Here is a 20,949-nt window from a genome sequence, read left to right on the forward strand (position 1 = left end):
GCAGTTTCCTGAAAAAGGGCCTCATGGACAATGGATTTTATATTCCTACAGGTTTAAGATCCTTCAATAATTCATGGCTTTGTTGCCCAAGTATAGTTGATACTGGGAGATTGTCTTGCCTGAGGGTTTCAGCCCTGGGCAAGTTCACTATGAATTCAGTGAGATCAAGAAACGACAATGGAATGTTCCTGGGGTAAAAGGGTTTATACCCGGCTTTATTCTCCTGGAGATAGGTCAAGCACTAGAATCATGTCTTCAGCAGTCTGCAAGTGTGTAATCCTCCGTCTCTGCCTCTGCCCAGAATACTGGGCAGAGCTCTTTATATAGTGACTCAGTCAATAAAAGCCTATTTCCTATTGGTGTGGAAGCAGTAATCTAGCAGTAGGTCGGTTACACCATCAAGTAGTTTAGGGTCAGGTGAGGAACCTGGAAAATGGAAGTGGGGAACTTCCATTTTCCCCACAGAGGTTTTTCCCATTTCAAGGAATTTCTAATGTGGAAGATCTATACTTTACTTACTAGGTCATTTTTTCAGTTCTCTATGCTAGTAAAGATGTGGTTGAGTAGTTAATAGTCTCACCACTACAGGATGCTTCTCACAGCCTAGTCAGAAGATACATTTTACTAAATACAAAATATATTAGACAAATTGATCCTAAACATATGCCAAAGGTCTTTAATTTACTAGCAAGGGAAAAACAAGCTGTCGAAAGAATGACCAGTTTAGCGAGGGCATGGGTATAGAGGGAAACAGAGTGTTTACATTAGTAGCTAATTAGGTAAAGATCCCAATCAGCTGTGACCCAGGAAAGCCGAGGCAGGAAGCTCTGAGATGCCAGGGGTGCCCAAAGTCCATTTCAGAAAACAATGCATCCAAGAAGTCAACGATATGGAGCTAGCTACCTGTGGCTGTTAATAGGAATAACAATATTTCACTTACCAATAACAGTGTCTGACTAGTTCAGTTGATCATGGAAGTACGAAGCAGGGTGTCTTGCCAATGGTTTTCAGCCCTGGATAAGTTCACTATGGGTGCAGTGAGACCAAAAAATGACAATGGAATGTTCTTGGGGTGAAAGGGTTTATACCCAACTTTATTCCCATGGTGACAGGTCAATCACTAGAATCCTGTCTACTCAGAGTGAGTCTGCATGCAGCAAGCCAGTCTCTGCCTCCGGCCTTTCTGCCTCTGCAGCTGTCTCAGCCTCCATCATCGGCGCCGCCTTCTAGCTTCTCTTCTGCAGCCTTGCAGCCAGAGTACTGGACGGAGCTCTTTATATAGAGTCAATAACAACGTATTGCCCACACGTGGGTGGTGTGCAAGCCGACCAGGGCCAGGTGAGAATCCTGGCCATAGGAACCTTCACTTTCTCCTCACAGGGTCAGAGTTCAGACAAGCAGATAGTCAAGAAACAAATTCTACTTATTTTTAAATAAGCAGCCACCAGTGAATTTGGCAACCTATTAGCAAAAACGCAGAACACAGTCCACACATTCCTTAGTCTGAAGATCTTTTAAAATAACCAAGAAAAGAGGGCATCTTTTATTTTTCTCCCAGATCCTATCTCTTCCTGCCTGGAGGTTCTCGCTGATGCCTAACCTGTATTCGTTCCTGCTGCAGATACCAGTTCTAAACAAAGGTCAATCCTAATCAGTTTGTGCTAATCTTTCCTAAGCCTGGACCTGATCTTCCAATTTGAAATAGAATCCACCTCCCGGCCTCCCCCCGACCTCGATCCCTGCCCCGACACCCTGAATGCTTTTTAACCCATAGGACTTACATATTTTATTTACTACGTATCTTGTCTACCCTTCACCTCCCGCCCCCAACCCTGATGTAAATTCTGTGAGGGATTTTGCCTGATGTGTTTTATGGCTATATCCCCAGGGACTAAAATTGGGCCGAGCACACATTAGGCGTTCAGCATTTATTGAAAGAGTGAGTGAAGCACCCACGGACTGACCATCAGAGGGCGGCAGAGAAATTCGATAGAGGCGGAAATGAAAATGTTTTATCGAAGTTTCAGGTACTGTTCCGCGAGGTTTGAACTCGCTCGGCCACCGTAGTGCTGAGGTCGGAAAAGTGCGAGGGCTTCCGGCCTCCGCGGTCGGCGAAGAAGGTTTTGGGCTGTCTGAAACTGAACCCCAAGGTCCTAAGCCAGCACCCTTGCGGAGCTAAGGCTCCAGCACAGGACTGAAGGCCTCCAGGCTTCCGCCGGGCCCGGCAGCCAGACCAGCTGCTCGAGCCACTTCAAGGCCGGGAACAGGGAGCGTGGGTCGCCATGACTGCACCGGCCGGGCTAGAGCGCTGGGTGCAAGACGAGCTGCACTCGGTGCTGGGGCTGAGCGAGCGGCACGTGGCCCAGTTCCTGATCGGTACCGCGCAGCGCTGCGCCTCAGCCGAGGAGTTCGTGCAGCGCCTGAGAGACACTGATACCCTGGACCTCAGTGGGCCGGCCCAGGACTTCGCCCTGAGACTCTGGAACAAGGTGTCGCGAGGGGTGGGGCGCGCTGGGGCGGGGCCCGGCGTGGGAGGGGCGGGAGCTGAGGTTGGAGCCTGGGGAGGGGCCCTGGTTAATTTTACAGGTGCGGCTAGGCAAAGTGTCCTTCGGGGAATTAAGTAAGCTAAATTCACAGGCATTAACTCTTTCCGTTATCGCCTGTGTACTGTGCTAGATGCTGGATGTCCAGCTCAGGGGAGAAGATTGAGGAGGGCTCAAGTGTGTTGGGTTAAGTGCTTCTCGAACTTTAACATTCCTTCAGAGCAAACATACGATTCATCCAGGGCCCTTGTTAAAGTGCATCTTTCGATTTGGGAGGTATGGGATGAGATCTTAGTGTCTTGCATTTCTAACAAGTTTCCGGGTGAAGATCCAGGACCACACTTGGAATAGCAAAGCTATAGAAGGAGATGTGCGGGAAGTGCTGTGGGAGGGCAGAAGAGGTGGAGGCAGTGATCAGGAAAAGCAAGCCCGAAGATTCCCTGGAATTTGTCAGGTAGAGAAGGGGGAAGTAGTAAAGGTGTGACAGTGAGCTCCTGAAGGACAGGCCTGTATATTTCTCGTCTTTGTGTTCCTACCAACTAACAGAGCACCTGACAGAACAGGTGCTCAGTAAGTATATGGAAAGTGTTCAGTATGTTCAGAGACTGGCAAGTATAGCCTGGTGTGGCTGTCCTATATGGTGCCTGGGGAGAGATGAGGTTAGGATGTAAGTGATGTCAGGGTGGTACTTTATGTTAGTTTGTTTACCAGTATATCTCTGGAGTGTGGTTCAGTATCAGGCATGTGACAGACCTGAGCAAATCTATCCTTGTAGCATGTTAATCCTTTTGTATGAATGACTTAATAATTGGGAAGAACAGAGTCTGTGCAATTGAAAATTGGGTGTGACAATATAAAATAAATTCCATAAGGGCAGGGATTTTTGTCTCTTGTTTATTCCTGTATTCTCAGTGCCTAGCAAGTATACCTGGTGCATGGGACAGGCTTCAATAAATGTTTGTTAAATGAATGACTGTGAGGAAGTTTGGAAGCTGAGAGGCCCAATTCAGGCTGAAGAACATGGTGTGAAGGCATGGGGAGGAGAGAAGAGATGAAGGCTGGTTTAAGATTAAGTCATTCTGTAGACTAGGAACAGGGAAGAGTAGGAGGACAGAGATCAGGAGTTGCTCACATCCCTTTTCTTCCTCTCTACTGACAGGTGCCACGGAAGACAGTGGTAGAAAAGCCAGCTCGGGCAGCTGAGCGAGAGGCCCGAGCACTGCTGGAGAAGAACCGATCCTATAAGTTGCTGGAAGACAGTGAGGAGAGCAGTGAGGAGACTGTAGGTAAGGCTGGAAGCAGTCTCCAGAAGAAGCGTAAAAAACGGAAACACCTCAGGAAGAAACGTCAGGAGGAGGAGGAAGAAGAGGAGGAAGAGGTTTCTGAGAAAAGGAAGAGAAAGACAGAGTAAGTCAGAAGAAGGGTGAGAGAGGATGTTGCAGGTGAATGACAGGACAGTAAGCCTCCTGGATGCCCTTATTTCATGGCTGGCTTGGGTTGCAGGGGGAGTAAACAGCAGGCAGAGGAGCCAGAGTCAGAGGATGAGTGGGAGCGGACAGAGCGCGAGCGCCTGCAGGACTTGGAGGAACGTGATGCCTTCGCCGAGAGGGTTCGGCAGCGGGACAAGGACCGAACTCGCAATGTCCTGGAGCGGTCAGACAAGAAGGTGCATGGAAGAAGCATGTTTTGTAACCCAGGAAGATGCCTGGGTCAAATCTCAGGTTGGGTGTGACTGCAGAGATAGCGATCCCTGGGAAGACAAGGGACTGCCTCGTGCTATGTTCATCTCTGTGGTGAGGGGACCCCTCTGGGTCCTCTCGCCCAGGTGACCCTCTGCTGAACCTGTAGCCACAGAGGTTCCTCACTGAGAAGGGACATTTCTTTGTGCTAGCATACATTTGAATGATCCTTGTGATTCTAGAAGGGGAGTGGGTATGGGGACTTCTGGCCTTATAGCCCTCCCTTCTTGGTGTCTTCTCCTAGGCTTATGAAGAGGCTCAGAAGCGCCTTAAGATGGCTGAGGAAGACCGGAAAGCTATGGTGAGTTCTAGGCCCAGGAAGCCAGATCAGAAGACAAAAGGGAGGACTTTCTGATGGAGTGGCTAGGGATAGGAGAACAGATAACACAGGAAGTTTGGAGGGGATGCTGATAGGGTATCAAGTCTTGGGAGGAGGGGGCATGGTTGACAGGAGCCTGCTAAGGATAGGCTTAAGTTACAGAGGGAAGGAAGCTACCTACAAACCCTCCTTGCCTCCTTAGGATCAAATCACACTGTGTGTTAGTAAGGGGAATGCGAGCTTTTCCTGTCCCTGGGACTTAACGAAATGCAATCAAAGGCAGCTGGAGCAACACGGCGGTGAATGGATGGCAGAGGCAGCATTGCTGTCCCTCTGCCAATGGATGTGCTGACCTTTCGTCTTGGGCACACCCTCTCCAAATACCTTGCTACCACCTCATCCCTCCTTCCCCATCGTGGCCTTGTGATCTCCCTCTGGTATCCTGGGTTGGTCTTCTCACTGGACAGGGACGGAGCCCTTGTAACTAATGAACTGGACTTATTCTGGTGTGAGTCTAGGTAGGGCAGGCAGTTTTCCTGAGGCCTGGTCTTCCCAGGTACGGTGACACTTAGATTTCCCAAAGAAGTTTAAGACTGGTGTCTTAAGAATGGCCTAGTGGAACTCGGGTCTCTCCCAACCAATCCATCTCACATCCTACCCCACAGAATGGCTGTGGTCAGAGGCTTCCGAGACATCTCTCAATGCTGGTGTAATGTTTTTATTTCCCTGAGTTTTGCTTTTCTTTTTCAATTATAAAAACTTTGAGATAAATAGGATTGAAAGAACAGTATAATGAATGCTCATACGATTATTTGGTCAGAAATTGCTAATACCATGTGCAATATTTGTGGTGTCTATGTAAATGTGGGCCTTTTTTTTTTGAACCATTTAAAAAAGTTATAGGCATCATAGTATTTTATCTCATCAGCATGTAGCATGTACCTCCTAAGAATAAAAATGCTGCCTTCTAAAACCACAATGCCACTGTCAGACCCAAGATGAACAGTGATTCTCATATATCAGCTGTGGACCTGTCTGTAGTAAAATATCCCCAGTTACCTCAAAATGTCTTTGATAAAGGCTCTTTCCAAATTTTAATCTAGTCCAAGTTCATGCATTGCATTTGGTTGTTAAGTCTCCTAAGTTTGTTTCATTTTATCTTCCTCTTTCTGTCTCATCTTGTACCATGCCCTACATTCAGGATTTATCTGATCCTTATTTTGTAATGTTAAGTTCTTCTATGCCATGTGCTTCCTTTCAAGTGGAAGTTGGATCTAAAGCTTGCCAAGAAATCCAGGTTCTGTCGTTGTGGCAGGAACACCTCTTAGGTGGTAATGGACACTTTCATTTGTACCCCATCCAGGGATATGCTCTCCAACTATGTACCTGTTAGTACAGGTGTCCTTTCTTCCAATAGCTTCTTATTTCCTGGTTTAGCAACCATATCTCATCCTTTACTGAATCGGTTATTTCATTGGAGATTGCAAAATGGTGAGTTTTGGATTCTGACATGCCTTCTACATTTATTGGCTAGCCTTTTTATATAAAGAAGAGCTTTTCCTCCACAACTAGGAGTAAGCTAAATGTTTCTTAAAAGACAGGGTAAATGTTTGTTGCCTCTTAATTTTCAGAGTAGGGGGTTTGGCTTAACAGACACCTCATTGGTGGCAAGTATTTTTTTTATTAAGTTATCATTGATACACACAATTAAGAAGGTTTCAAGATGACAAGTTTTTTTCCCATTCTTTGTGTTTGTGTGTGTGTGTGTCACATTGGGCTCATGAATTTTTATTTTTCAATATTTAAGAATTGCATATTATTCTTTTTTTATCCTTATTTTGTTATCATTAATCTACAATTACATGAAGAACATTATGTTTACTAGGCTACCCCCTTCACCAAGTCCCCCCCACAAACCCCATTACAGTCACTGTCCATCAGCATAGTAAGATGCTGTAAAATCACTACTTGTCTTCTCTGTGTTGCACAGCCTTCCCCGTGCCCCCCCCCCCCCACATTATACACGCTAACCGTAAGGTCCCCATTCTTTTCCCCCCCCTTATCCCTCCCTTCCCACCCATCCTCCCCAGTCCCTTTCCCTTTGGTAACTGTTAGTCCATTCTTGGGTTCTGTGAGTCAGCTGCTGTTTTGTTCCTTCAGTTTTTCTTTGTTCTTATACTCCACATATGAGTGAAATCATTTGGTGCTTGTCTTTCTCCGCCTGGCTTACTTCACTGAGTATAATACCCTCTAGCTCCATCCATGTTTTTGCAAATGGTAGGATTTGTTTTCTTCTTATGGCTGAATAATATTCCATTGTGTATATATACCACATCTTCTTTATCCATTCATCTACTGATGGATACTTAGGTTGCTTCCTTTTCTTGGCTATTGTAAATAGTGCTGTGCTAAATTTTGGGGTGCATCTGTCTTTTTCAAACTGGGCTGCTGCATTCTTAGGGTAAATTCTTAGAAGTGTAATTCCTGGGTGAAATGGTATATCTATTTTGAGCTTTTTAAGGGACCTCCATACTGCTTTCCACAATGGTTGAACTAATTTACATTCCCACCAGCAGTGTAGGAGGGTTCCCCTTTCTCCACAACCTCACCAACATTTGTTGTTGTTTGTCTTTTGGATGGTAGCCATCCTTACTGGTGTGAAATGATATCTCATTGTGGTTTTAATTTGCATTACTCTGATGATTAGCAATGTGGAACATCTTTTCATGTGTCTGTTGGTCATTTGAATTTCTTCTTTGGAGAACTGTCTGTTCAGCTCCTCTGCACATTTTTTAATTGGCTTATTTGCTTTTTGTTTGTTGAGGTGCGTGAGCTCTTTATATATTTTGGATGTCAACCCTGTATCGGATCTATCATTTCTGAATATATTCTCCCATACTGTAGGATACCTTTTTGTTCTATTGATGGTGTCCTTTGCAGTACAGAAGCTTTTCAGCTTGATATAGTCCCACTTGTTCATTTTTGCTTTTGTTTTCCTTGCCCAGGGAGGTATGTTCATGAAGAAGTCTCTCATGTTTACGTCCAAGAGATTTTTGCCTATGATTTTTTCTAAGAGTTTTATGGTTTCATGACTTATATTCAGGTCTTGATCCATTTCGAATTTACTTTTGTGTATGGGGTTAGACAATGATCCAGTTTCATTCTCTTACATGTAGCCGTCCAGTATTGCCAACACCAGCTGTTAAAGAGGCTGTCATTTTCCCCATTGTATGTCCACAGCTCCTTTATCATATATTAATTGACCATATATGTTTGGGTTAATGTCTGGAGTCTCTATTCTGTTCCACTGGTCTGTGGCTCTGTTCTTGTGCCAGTACCAAATTGTCTTGATTACTGTGGCTTTGTAGTAGAGCTTGAAGTTGGGGAACGAGATCCCCCCACCACTTTATTCTTCCTTCTCAGGATTGCTTTGGCTATTTGGGGTCTTTGGTGTTTCCATATGAATTTTTGAACTATTTGTTCCAGGTCATTGATGAACGCTGTTGGTAATTTGATAGGGATTGCATCAAATCTGTATATTGCTTTGGGCAGGATGGCCATTTTGACGCTATTAATTCTTCCTAGCCAAGAGCATGGGATGAGTTTCCATTTGTTAGTGTCCCCTTTAATTTCTCTTAGGAGTGTCTTGTAGTTTTCAGGGTATAGGTTTTTCACTTCCTTGGTTAGGTTTATTCCTAGGTATTTTATTCTTATTGATGCAGTTGTGAATGGAATTGTTTTCCTGATTTCTCTTTCTGTTACTTCATTGTAAGTGTATAGGAAATGCACAGATTTCTGTGTGTTAATTTTGTATCCTGCAACTTTGCTGAATTCCGATACTAGTTCTAGTAGTTTTGGAGTGGAGTCTTTAGGGTTTTTTATGTACAATATCATGTCATCTGCAAATAGTGACAGTTTAACTTCTTCTTTACCAATCTGGATTCCTTGTATTTCTTTGTTTTGTCTAATTGCCATGGCTAGGACCTCCAGTACTATGTTGAATAACAGTGGGGAGAGTGGGCATCCCTGTCTTGTACCCGACCTCAGAGAAAAGCTTTCAGCTCTTGCTGTTCAGTATGATGTTGGCTGTGGGTTTATCATATATGGCCTTTATTATGTTGAGGTACTTGCCCTCTGTGCCCATTTTGTTGAGAGTTTTTATCATGAATGGATGTTAAATTTTGTCGAATGCTTTTTCAGCATCTATGGAGATGATCATGTGGTTTTTCTCCTTCCTTTTATTTATGTGGTGGAGAATGTTGATGAATTTTCGAATGTTGTACCATCCTTGCACTGCTTGGATGACACTTGGTCATGGTGTATGATCCTCTTGATGTATTTTTGAATTCTGTTTGCTAATATTTTGTTGAGTATTTTTGCATCTATGTTCATCAGGGATATTGGTCTGTAATTTTCTTTTTTACTGGGGTCTTTGCCTGGTTTTGGTATTAGGGTGGTGCTGGCTTCATAGAATGAGTTTGGGAGTATTCCCTCCTCTTCTATTTTTTGGAAAACTTTAAGGAGAATGGGTATTATATCTTCTCTGTATGTCTGATAAAATTCCGAGGTAAATCCATATGGCCCAGGAGTTTTGTTCTTGGGTAGTTTTTTGATTACCGATTCAATTTCTTTGCTGGTAATTGGTTTGTTTAGATTTTCTGTTTCTTCCTTGGTCAATTCTTGGAACATTGTATTTTTCTAGGAAGTTGTCCATGTCTTCTAGGTTTTCCAGCTCATTAGCATATAGGTTTTCATAGTATTCTCTAATAATTCTTTGTATTTCTGTGGGGTCCGTAGTGATTTTTCCTTTCTCGTTTCTGATTCTGTTGATGTGTGTTGATTCTCTTTTTCTCTTAATAAGTCTGGCTAGAGGCTTTTCTATTTTGTTTATTTTCTCAAAGAACCAGCAGCTCTTGGATTCATTGATTTTTTTCTATTGTTTTATTCTTCTCAATTTTATATTTTCTTCTCTGATCTTTATTATGTCTCTCCTTCTGCTGACTTTAGGCCTCATTTGTTCTTTTTCCAATTTCTATAATTGTAATGTTAGACTATTCATTTGGGATTGTTCTTCCTTCTTTAAATATGCCTGGATTGCTGTATACTTTCCTCGTAAAACTGCTTTCGCTTTGTCCCACAGAAGTTGGGGCTTTGTGTTGTTGTTATCATTTGTTTCCATATTTTGCTTGATCTCTATTTTAATTTGGTCTTTGATCCATTGATTATTTAGGAGCATGTTGTTAAGCCTCCATGTGTTTGTGAGCCTTTTTACTTTCTTTGTACAGTTTATTTCTAGTTTTATACCTTTGTGTTCTGAAAAGTTGGTTGGCAGAATTTCAATCTTTTTGAATTTACTGAGGCTCTTTTTATGGCATAGTATGTGGTCTATTCTGGAGAAAGTTCCATGTGCACTTGAGAAGAATGTGTATCCTGCTGCTTTTGGGTGTAGAGTTCTATAGATGTCGATTAGGTTCATCTGTTCTAGTGTGTTGTTCAGTGCCTCTGTGACCTTATTTTCTGTCTGGTGGATCTCTCCTTTGGAGTGAGTGGTGTGTTGAAGTCTCCTAAAATGAGTGCATGGCATTCTATTTGCTCCTTTAATTCTGTTAGTATTTGTTTCACATATGCTGGTGCTCCTGTGTTGGGTGCGTGTGTATTTATAATGGTTATTTCCTCTTGTTGGACTGAGTCCTTTATCATTATATAATGTCCTTCTTTATCTCTCATTACTTTCTTTGTTTTGAAGTCTATTTTGTCTGATACTAGTACTGCAACAGCTGCTTTTTTCTCCTTGTTGTTTGCATGAAATATCTTTTTCCATCTCTTGACTTTTAGTCTGTGCATGTCCTTGGGTTTGAGGTGAGTCTCTTGTAAGCAGCATATAGATGGGTCTTGCTTTTTTATCCATTCTGTTACTCTGTGTCTTTTGATTGGTGCAGTCAGTCCATTTACAATTAGGGGAATTATTGAAAGATATGTACTTATTGCCATTGCAGGGTTTAGATTCGTGATTACCAAAGGTTCAAGGTTGGCTTCTTTAGTATGTTACTGTCTAACTTAACTCTCTTATTGAGCTATTATAAACACTGTCTGGTGATTGTTTATTTCTCTCCTTTCTTATTCCTCCTCCTATATTCATTATATGTTGGTTGTTTTATTCTGTGCTCTTTTGTGTTTCCTTTGACTGCTGTTGTGGGTAGTTGATTTTATTTTTTGCCTTTAGTTAGTATTTGGTTGGTCTGCCTTCTTTGCTGTGATTTTATTTTCTCTGGTGACATCTATTTAGCCTTAGCTGGGCTCCCATCTATAGCAGTCCCTCTAAAATACCCTGTAGAGGTGGTTTGTGGGAGACAAATTCCCTCAACTTTTGCTTGTCTGGGAATTGTTTAATCCCTCCTTCATATTTAAGTGATAATCGTGCTGGATATAGTATTCTTGTTCAAAGCCCTTCTGTTTCATTGCATTAAATATATCATGCCATTCTGTTCTGGCTTTAAGGTTTCTGTTGAGAAGTCTGATTATAGCCTGATGGGTTTTCCTTTGTAGGTGGTCTTTTTCCTCTCTCTAGCTGCCTTTAAAACTCTGTCCTTGTCCTTGATCTTTGCCATTTTAATTTTTATGTGTCTTGGTGTTGTCCTCCTTGGGTCCCTTCTGTTGGGAGTTCTGTGTGTTTCTGTGGTCTGAGTGACTATTTCCTCCCCCAGTTTGGTGAAGTTCTCAGCAATTATTTCTTCAAATACACTTTCTATCCCTTTTTCTCTCTTCTTCTTCTTCTGGTACCCCTATAATGCAGATATTGTTCCTTTTGGATTGGTCACACAGTTCTCATAATATTGTTTCATTCTTGGAGATCCTTTTATCTCTTTCTGCATCAGCTTCTGTACATTCCTGTTCTCTGGTTTCTATTCCATCAATGGCTTCTTGCATCTCATCCATTCTGCTTTTAAGTCCTTCCAGAGATTGTTTTATTTCTGTAGTCTCCCTCCCTTTGCCTTACAGTTGGATGCTGTACTACCAACTTTTTATATGTAAAAAAATTATATACTCTTTCCCCAAATTAGAGTCGTTTGGTTTAAGACCAGGGAGCATCTAACTGGGGCTGAAGATTACCTAGTGTTGGCACATCAAGTGGTTTCCAGTTGTCTCAGTTATTTTCAGTTTGAGACCTATGCTTCTAAATGCTGTTATCAGCCCTTTGTTTTCCCCCTTTCTACTAAGTTGAATCAAATAGGGTAGAACATAACATATTCAATTAGTTGCTTTAACAAATCTATCTTGACAAAGAGGATGAGGCTGCACAGAGGACCTTCTAACTGGATCCTGCTGCTGGAGGGCAGTGTGTGGGGTCAGTGTGTGGCTTTCATAGAGGCCCAGCTTTGGGCATGCCATTTGTCCAGTTGGACATCACAGAGTGAAGGTGGAGGACACATCTTTAGGTTCTCATACTGGCCTGTAGGGATTGTGTCATTCTGACAGGTAGGGAAGGAAAGGGGTTGCTGTTCCAGCAGGGTGAGGCTTTGACTGCCTGTCCTGACCCAGGTCCCTGAGCTGCGGAAGAAATCCCGCCGAGAATACCTGGCTAAGCGAGAGCGAGAGAAGCTTGAGGACCTGGAGGCCGAGCTGGCTGATGAGGAGTTCCTTTTTGGGGATGTAGAGCTGAGCCGGCATGAGCAGCGGGAGCTCAAATACAAGCGGCGAGTGCGGGATCTGGCTCGGGAGTACCGGGCAGCAGGGGAGCAGGAGAAGCTGGAGGCGACCAATCGCTACCACATGCCTGAGGAGACCCGAGGACAGGTGAGGTGAAACAGGGTCTGCTTCAGCCCTGGTCCCCAGGCTGAGGGAAGGGAAAGGCAGTGGGCAGTGCCTTGGCTGGCCCAGTCTTTGTCTTGCCTTTCCCAGAGGGCAGGGGTGGTGACTGGGGAGGAGGGGATTGGGCACAGAGGGGGGCATCCTTTGTCTTCCCATGACCCTCTCCATAGCCAGCACGAGCTGTGGATCTCGTGGAGGAAGAATCAGGCGCCCCTGGGGAGGAGCAGCGGCGCTGGGAGGAGGCCCGGCTGGGGGCAGCATCCCTGAAGTTTGGGGCCCGAGATGCTGCTGCCCAAGAGCCCAAATATCAACTGGTTCTGGAGGAGGATGAGACCATAGAGTTTGTCCGAGCCACTCAGCTCCAAGGCGATGAGGTGAGAGGGTAAGTTCTGGGACATTCTGAGGAAGATGGGGAGCTGGCCCTGGAGTTCATGCCCCTCTTTCTCCTTCTTAGGAGCCATCAGCATCACCTGCACCAACCCAGGCTCAGCAGAAGGAGTCCATCCAGGCCGTCCGCCGCAGCCTCCCTGTATTCCCGTTTCGCGAGGAGCTCCTGGCTGCTATTGCCAATCATCAGGTCCTCATCATTGAAGGCGAGACAGGCTCAGGGAAAACCACCCAAATCCCGCAGTACCTATTCGAGGAGGTACAGTCATCCATCTGCTCCAGGTTGTGGGGGTGCCGGCCATTGGCAAGCACAGTCCCATCAATGCTCCTTTTATGTGACAGTTTGGTCACTTACCTTTTCCACTTGAATTGTTTGGTCATTTCCACTAAATCCTGAGGCTCCTGAGAAAGAGGGCCAGATTCTTTTCTCATTTCTGTTCTCATGTTCTGCCACCCTTGCCATGCCTGGTAGGCATTTAGTACATTCACGTTGAAAGGACATGTGGATGGACAGATGGTGGGGTATGGACCTCCCCACATTCTAGCCAGCCTGGCTCACACAGCTCTGCCAGGGCCAGAAAATGAGGAATGAACGGACTTGTTTGTTTGCTCTCCCCCTCTTTGTTCCCATTGCTTTGGGTCTGTCCCGGCTGGTCTGTCCTTTTCTAGCTCCAGTCTAGCTGAGCCCTGAACTTGATTTTGTAAGGTCTGGGACAATCAGGGCTGTGTGCAGGCCCCCTCAGGCCCTGGGTCAGCTGTCCTGTTTGCCCCACTGTCTGGTTTCTAGCCTCTGTCTATTCCCTTCTCTCCCTCTACCTTGCACCTACAACTTTTTTCCCTGAATTGTCTTGGGCTCCAGGGATGTACATAGTAAAGCATGTTCTTTTTCCTTGTCACTCAGGGTTACACAAAAAAGGGTATGAAGATTGCCTGCACCCAGCCCCGGAGAGTGGCAGCCATGAGTGTGGCTGCCCGAGTGGCCAGGGAGATGGGTGTGAAGCTTGGGAATGAGGTAAGGTCTATGGGGACTGAGGAGCAAGGGGAGCTCCTAGGGTCTGGGTCTCAGCCCATCTGCCCTGAGGACCCACACAGGTCCAGGCACTGGCCCCTCGTCCTGTAGCCCTGTACTTCCTTCTTGATTGCTAACCTTGACAGGTTGGCTACAGCATACGCTTTGAGGACTGCACATCAGAGCGAACTGTCCTCCGCTATATGACAGATGGGATGCTTCTCCGGGAGTTCCTCTCTGAGCCTGACCTTGCAAGTTACAGGTATACACAGGGGTTCTGTCCCTGCCTGACTCCCACCTCCCATTGCCCTCGTTCCTCTCGGTGCCTTACTGATCTCCTTTAATTCCTGGCCCTTTTCTCCTTCCTTCCTACCCAGTCAGTTTGGGCATTTTCTTCTGATTAGTTTACCAGTTCTTAAATATTTATGGTTCAAACAGTCTTAGAACTGACCCCCAAGTACTATGAAGGTGGGGCCCGGGGATAGAAAAGACGGCATAGAAAGCTTCTCCTCCCTCCCCAGTTGATTCCAGAATTTAGAAAACAACCAGGATAGTAGAATGGTACTGTGGAGACTTAAAAAGCATGTGACGACCACTTAAAGAAACTTAGAATATTCTGCTTAGAGGGGAGAAACTCAGAGGTCCTCTAAGTATATGAAGGACTGTTATATGGAAAAAGGGATCAGCCTTGTTTCATGTGACTCTAGAGAGCCACACCTAGGAACCATGGGGGAGGTTATAGGGAGAAGGATTTCATCTCAATGCTAAGAAGCCATAGAGTGGTAGGGACTGCAAGGGCTGTCAAAATACTCCCACCTTGACTCTTGGGCCTGTAGCCCAAGTCTTGGAGGGGCTTGGTCTATGAATAGTGAGTTCTCAGTGCTGGCATTGGCCAAGCAGGCTGGATGAGCATGTGCTGAGGAGGAGAAAGAATTCATGCATGGGATGGAGGTGGGGTCAGGCCAGCTGAGCAGTATGTGCCTTTTCAACTCTTGGGAGGCTGTGAATTTCTGGTCCTAGAAGATCACAGTGGAGAAATAGGACAAATATGATTTGATCCTTCACATCCCTTGCAAAAATCTGTAAGAACCCATGGCACCTGAGAGCCAATGCAAGTGTTTCGGGTGTGGGTTTTCCCATCAAGCCAGCCTGCCTTGTGAAACAGCCAGGGACTTCACCATCACAGTAAGGGTTAGGCATAGAGGGCCGAGTTAGGGGTGAGCTCCTGCAGGCTTGGCTGTCATCTGGAATTCCAAAGCCTAGAACAAGGAGAAAGAAGGTGGCACACACATAACTAAGTTGGGAGGAGACCAAGAAGCCTGCAGAATCCTCTAAGGTTGGGGTAGGAAGGCTCCCCTAGCCCTTCCCTTCAGAAACAGGCAGCAGGTCCAACAGGGACATGCACCAAGTTCCCACAGGAGCCTGGGAGCTTCTGGATTGTTTGAGTCATGGTGGCTCAAGTCCTGTCTGCCCTTCCTCAGCCAGCCTGGGGGGCCCAGCCTTATTCAAAGAGGACTGTCTTCACTTTTTTTTCTTTTAAACAGATACCTCTACCTCTGCTGACTTGAACAGACTCCTGCTCTGACCTAGAGGGCATGTCTGACTTGTTCTGGCCTCGGCTTTCAGCCTCCAGATCTCGGGTGCTGTCACCTGCCCAGGCTGGGCTAGGCTGCAGACCGCAGGGCTCTGGCTTTCTCTAACTTACTATTGGTCTGACTTAATGGGATGTTTCGCTTCTCCATGATTCACATTTATCCTTGGGCTCTTTGCCCACACCCAAGGGACCCTTGTGTCCATTTCTGCATTGCCCAGCTCTCCTTGCTCACTGCTCCCATTCCTTCCCCAGTGTGGTGATGGTAGATGAGGCTCATGAACGGACCCTACACACAGACATTCTCTTTGGGTTGATCAAGGATGTTGCTCGTTTTCGGCCTGAACTCAAGGTTCTGGTGGCTTCAGCCACACTGGACACAGCCCGTTTTTCTACCTTCTTTGATGATGCCCCTGTCTTCCGAATCCCTGGACGCAGGTTTCCGGTTGACATCTTCTATACCAAGGTGCCCCCCTCGGGGAGGATGGGCTTAATTGCGAGGCAGTGAAGCTGGCACCTTACAAGGAGGTTGTCCCAAGGAGGGAAGGGGAAAGAGAGAGTCCAAAGGGGAACTGGCAGAAAGTGTTTAGCTGGGAGGAGAGAAAGAGCTTTGCATGTGCAGATGGCCTTCCTGGACCCTTCTCCTTCTCTTCCTCCTCCCCAGGCTCCAGAGGCTGATTACCTGGAGGCCTGTGTAGTGTCTGTGCTGCAAATCCACGTGACCCAGCCCCCCGGGGATATCCTGGTGTTCCTGACAGGACAAGTATGTGACAAGTGGGGAGGGGCAATATGTGCGTCCCAGGGGAAGACAGGGCTGGCAGGTCAGCCTTCTGTGACTCTTGTACTTCTGCTGCTGTCCCCACTCCAAATCCAGGAGGAGATCGAAGCTGCCTGTGAGATGCTCCAGGATCGCTGCCGCCGCCTGGGCTCCAAAATCCGGGAGCTCTTGGTGCTACCCATTTATGCCAACCTCCCTTCTGACATGCAGGCTCGGATCTTCCAGCCCACACCCCCTGGGGCACGAAAGGTCAGTTGGAGAAACCAACTTTCTTCACTGTAGTTCACACCACTCGTGGCCAAAATGGAAGACTGTGCCTGCCCTATGCAAGGTGTGTCCTAGGCTTCACTCGCAGGCTGAGCAGCAGGTGGTCCTTTGCCTCCAGAGCTGGAGAAAGAGGATGAATACAGTGTGAACAGAGAGGCAGCTGAGTGTGTGATCTGGAAAGTAGGCACTGTGGGGATAGATGCAGAGGAGAAGGGAAGCCCTGGTGTGCCAGGAGGGGGGATTTCATTTGGACCTATAAGGAAAACTGTGGGGGAATATCAGAGGAAAGTCTAAGGTGTGTTTGAGGTCAGAGTGTAATCTAGAAGGCTTAGTGGAAAGTCCACATGGTGGAGTGATGGGAAACAAACTAAAACCAACTATGACTGAAATCAGGGAGGGCCTTTGATGGCAGGTGGAAGAGTCTGGACTTTAGACAGTTGAGTGGCAATCAAAGGGTTTGGAGCAAAGATGTAACTTTCAGTCAACAGATACTTAACAAGTTCCTCCCACATGCCAGGTAGTGTTCTAGAGGATGAGGACATGGCGATGAACAAAACAAAGTCCCTAGCCTCACAGAGCTTACAGTCCTTAATGTCAGGAGACAGTGGATATGTATGTACATACTGTTGATTTGTGACACATGCTGTGAAGAGATACAGAGATGAGAAGATAGGGTTGAGGGTATGGTATTTTCCTTGGGCTTGTAGGGAAGGTGTTTCTCTCTCCAGTAAGGTGAAAGGGAGGCTGAGGCCTGACCCGGTGAGGGAGAGAGCCAGGCTGATCTGTGGGAGAAGAGTGTGCTCAGCAGAGGGAACAGCTCATGCAAAGGACCTGAGTGAGGTGGGTGCTGGGGAGTGGAGCAAGAGAGCCCACAGTGCTAGGAGATGAAGTCTATAAGGTAGCCAGGGACTGGAGGACTCAGGGCATCAAGGGCTTGAATAGAATTCCCAAGTAGCAGGGGAAGCCACTGAAGGATAGGGGGAGTGATGTGACAGGTTTACATTTTAAAAGGACCATTCTGGATGCCAAGACAGTGACTTATTAGGAGGCTGTTGCAGGCAGTAATGTGTCAAGGTGAATATGAACTTGGTAATGGGAAAGATAGGGCCAGGGACCTGGACCCACCATCTCCCATCTCTGAAAAAAACTGAATCCTCTTCTCTATTTCCTTTCCACATTTTGTCTCCACTTATCCCCATTCCTCCCTTACCCTTCTCCTGGCCTTGTTCCCATCTCCTAACTTTGTACACTAATCCTCTCAGCTCCTGCCCCTTGTCTGCCCCTGTTTCTCCACTCCAAAACTTCCAGAATTATTGTGTCTAGTAGCTAGGTGGGTGGGGGTTCTCTGGGTGACTATATCCTCTTACTCAGGTGGTTGTAGCAACAAACATCGCTGAGACATCGCTCACCATTGAGGGCATCATTTATGTGCTGGATCCAGGGTTCTGTAAGCAGAAGAGTTACAACCCCCGAACGGGCATGGAATCACTCACTGTCACACCCTGCAGCAAGGTCAGCCTGGGCTCTGGCAGGGTCTCCATGGGGGAACGGGAGGAAGAAACAGCCCCAGAAGCCCTCTGGCTTCTTAGAGGACAGGAATAAGCAGTTTGCACTCTCCCAGATTTCCTGCATAAATACTACCCTTTCTCTCCCCTTACCAAATTGTTAGCCAGCCTGCCTCTCCTTTCTTTCCAGGCCTCAGCCAACCAGCGGGCTGGTCGGGCAGGTCGGGTGGCTGCAGGGAAGTGCTTCCGCTTGTATACCGCCTGGGCCTATCAGCATGAGCTAGAGGAAACCACAGTGCCTGAGATCCAGAGGACCAGCCTGGGCAATGTTGTGTTGCTGCTGAAGAGTTTAGGTGATTGGGGTCTCCAGTCCTCCTGAGGAGGGAGTGGGGCTGGAGCCACTCGTTCTTGTGAAGAAACTGTTCTACCCCCTCACATCTTTCTTCAGGGATTCATGACCTGATGCACTTTGATTTCCTGGACCCTCCACCATATGAGACCCTGCTGCTGGCTTTGGAACAGCTCTATGCTCTGGGAGCCCTCAACCACCTTGGCGAGCTCACCACGGTGAGGTGGGAGGACAGCCTGGACTGGGGCAGGATGAAGGGGTTGCATGAGCCCTCAAGTTGCAAAGGGCCACCAGAAGGAAGATGGCCTCAGCTCTCTTTTCTCTCTGTAGTCTGGCCGAAAGATGGCAGAGCTGCCGGTGGACCCCATGCTATCTAAGATGATCTTGGCCTCTGAGAAGTAAGCTACCACTCCAGCCGGGGCCCCACACACAAACTGGCCATACCTCCTCTGTCTCTTATGGCCACCTGTGTCATCTTGCTCTTTTTATCTCTAGCATATTCTTCTTTAACAAATAATAAGTTACTGAAGAACTCTTACTGCCCTTTTGAGGTCCATAGGATCAGTAAGACACTGTTCTGTCCCTGATGATAATATCAAATGGGTTAAGATTGACAAACACATAGAAAATTTGGGGGCATGAATGGAAATGGAAGACTTCCCAACTGTGAGGAGGGCTGAGTGAGGTCTGGTTTGGGGACTTAATTATTCCTAAGGTTTCAGACTGGAACACTTAGATGTAGCTTTAAATGCCATTCCTCTGCTGTGATCAAAGTCAGAGGTCATCACATGAACTTGAAGTGCCACATTTCCCGAATGCGTGGAATGCATACCTTCCTACTACAAAACCCACAGAAGTGCCCAGGTCTTTCCTGCCTCCCCCCTCTGCAGATATTCCTCCTTGGGTACTGTTTCATCTACCACCCCCACCTCCTCAACCCCTGTCATTCCACCTCTGCCACCAAAGTCTGTACTCTGATGTGTAGCCATCATCCCATTTGCAGTCTCCATGTGAGCATTCATCCATATGTAGTGATCACTTGCCCCCACTGTGTCTGTTACTATATCTTGCCGTGAACTCTCATGCTTTTCTCTCCTTGCCCCAGGTACAGCTGTTCAGAGGAGATCCTGACGGTGGCTGCCATGCTCTCTGTCAACAACTCTATCTTCTACAGACCTAAAGATAAGGTCGTCCATGCCGACAATGCCCGTGTCAACTTTTTTCTCCCTGGTGGGGACCACCTGGTTCTGCTAAATGTTTATACACAGGTCACTGGGCTTGGGTGAATTGGAGTGGGCGAGATATGGGGGACTCTGGTGCTGTTGTATATACTTAACCTTCTTTTTTTTAACCCTCTTCAAAGTGGGTCGAGAGTGGTTATTCTTCCCAGTGGTGCTATGAGAACTTTGTTCAGTTCAGATCAATGCGCCGAGCCCGGGATGTGCGGGAACAGCTGGAGGGACTCCTGGAACGTGTGGAAGTTGGCCTCAGCTCCTGCCAGGGGGACTATGTCCGAGTTCGCAAGGTCAGTGTTTCTTTGGTCTGCTGCTGGCTCCGGGCTGGTTCCTCAGCAGTGTGCCTCTCCCATGGTGGTCTGCTGCACTTCCTTAAGCCTGGAAGTATGCCCTCCTGCTCTTGTGGCAGCTGTGCTTTCCCTGTGCTTTCTCCCTTACCACTGGAGGTTCCTTTGCTGGGGGTTCTTCATGCATTCCTTACCTTTCTAGTTCTCCAGAAACCTGAGCTCTAAACATAGCAAGTGCCATGGGTGCCTGGCTGTCTGGCTTCCCCTTTGACTTCCTTTTCTGCCTGCTCCTTAGGCCATCACTGCTGGTTACTTTTACCACACAGCACGCTTGACTCGTAGTGGCTATCGCACAGTGAAACAGCAACAGACGGTCTTCATTCATCCCAACTCCTCTCTCTTTGAGGAACAGCCACGCTGGCTGCTCTACCATGAACTTGTCTTGACCACCAAGGAGTTCATGAGACAGGTGAGGGACCATCCCCTGCCTAGGAAGGTGGAGATGTGTGGGTTCAAATTGTTGGGACTGGCAGAGAAATGAACACATTGGTGTAAGGTAGGATAAAATAGGATATCCTGCAAGCTAACTCAGCATCTACTAAAATCCGAGAACTCTATGTTCAGTCAGTCAATATTTGAATGCCTCTTGTGTCAGTGATAATAGTGAATCAAGCAGATGTGGTCTCTATCCTGAGCCTACTTTAGTCTTTAGGTTCAGGCTTTTTTCAGGACTAGCTTGAGATAACACATAGAAATGTCTACCCTTGGGGTATGTAGTCTTTGAGCTCAGCACCTTTTCCCTTAGCCCTGCAGTCAAAGGGAGAAGAGAAACTTTTCTGATCAAACATACATTAGAACCTAGGTTGGAAAAGGGGAACCCTACTGACTTCTTTTTTCTTGTAGGTACTGGAGATTGAGAGCAGTTGGCTTCTGGAGGTGGCACCCCATTATTATAAGGCCAAGGAGCTAGAAGATCCCCATGCAAAGAAAATGCCCAAAAAAATAGGCAAGACACGAGAAGAGCTAGGGTAGAGAGGACATACATAGAACCCAACACCAGCTCCTTTTCCTTCTGGACATTATTTAATATCCATTAATAAAACATTTTTGGAATAATGCTTGTGGGAACTT

General features: G+C 46.5%; 1 protein-coding gene across 1 annotated transcript; it reads left to right on the forward strand.

The window, feature by feature from the left end:
• Positions 1–1,835: 1,835 nt before the first annotated feature.
• Positions 1,836–20,934, forward strand: DHX16 (DEAH-box helicase 16). The gene is made up of 20 exons (XM_036875382.2): positions 1,836–2,489; positions 3,703–3,950; positions 4,047–4,209; positions 4,527–4,583; positions 12,141–12,395; positions 12,581–12,784; positions 12,865–13,056; positions 13,699–13,809; positions 13,953–14,068; positions 15,653–15,863; positions 16,062–16,160; positions 16,272–16,424; positions 17,814–17,954; positions 18,138–18,300; positions 18,396–18,514; positions 18,627–18,694; positions 19,402–19,564; positions 19,660–19,821; positions 20,114–20,287; positions 20,722–20,934. The coding sequence occupies exons 1-20, from the start codon at positions 2,283–2,285 to the stop codon at positions 20,848–20,850; spliced, it is 3,135 nt and encodes a 1,044-aa protein (XP_036731277.1). The 5' UTR covers positions 1,836–2,282; the 3' UTR covers positions 20,851–20,934.
• Positions 20,935–20,949: the final 15 nt, after the last annotated feature.

This window comes from Manis pentadactyla, chromosome 16, assembly GCF_030020395.1.
Source record: "Manis pentadactyla isolate mManPen7 chromosome 16, mManPen7.hap1, whole genome shotgun sequence".
NCBI lineage: Eukaryota > Metazoa > Chordata > Mammalia > Pholidota > Manidae > Manis > Manis pentadactyla.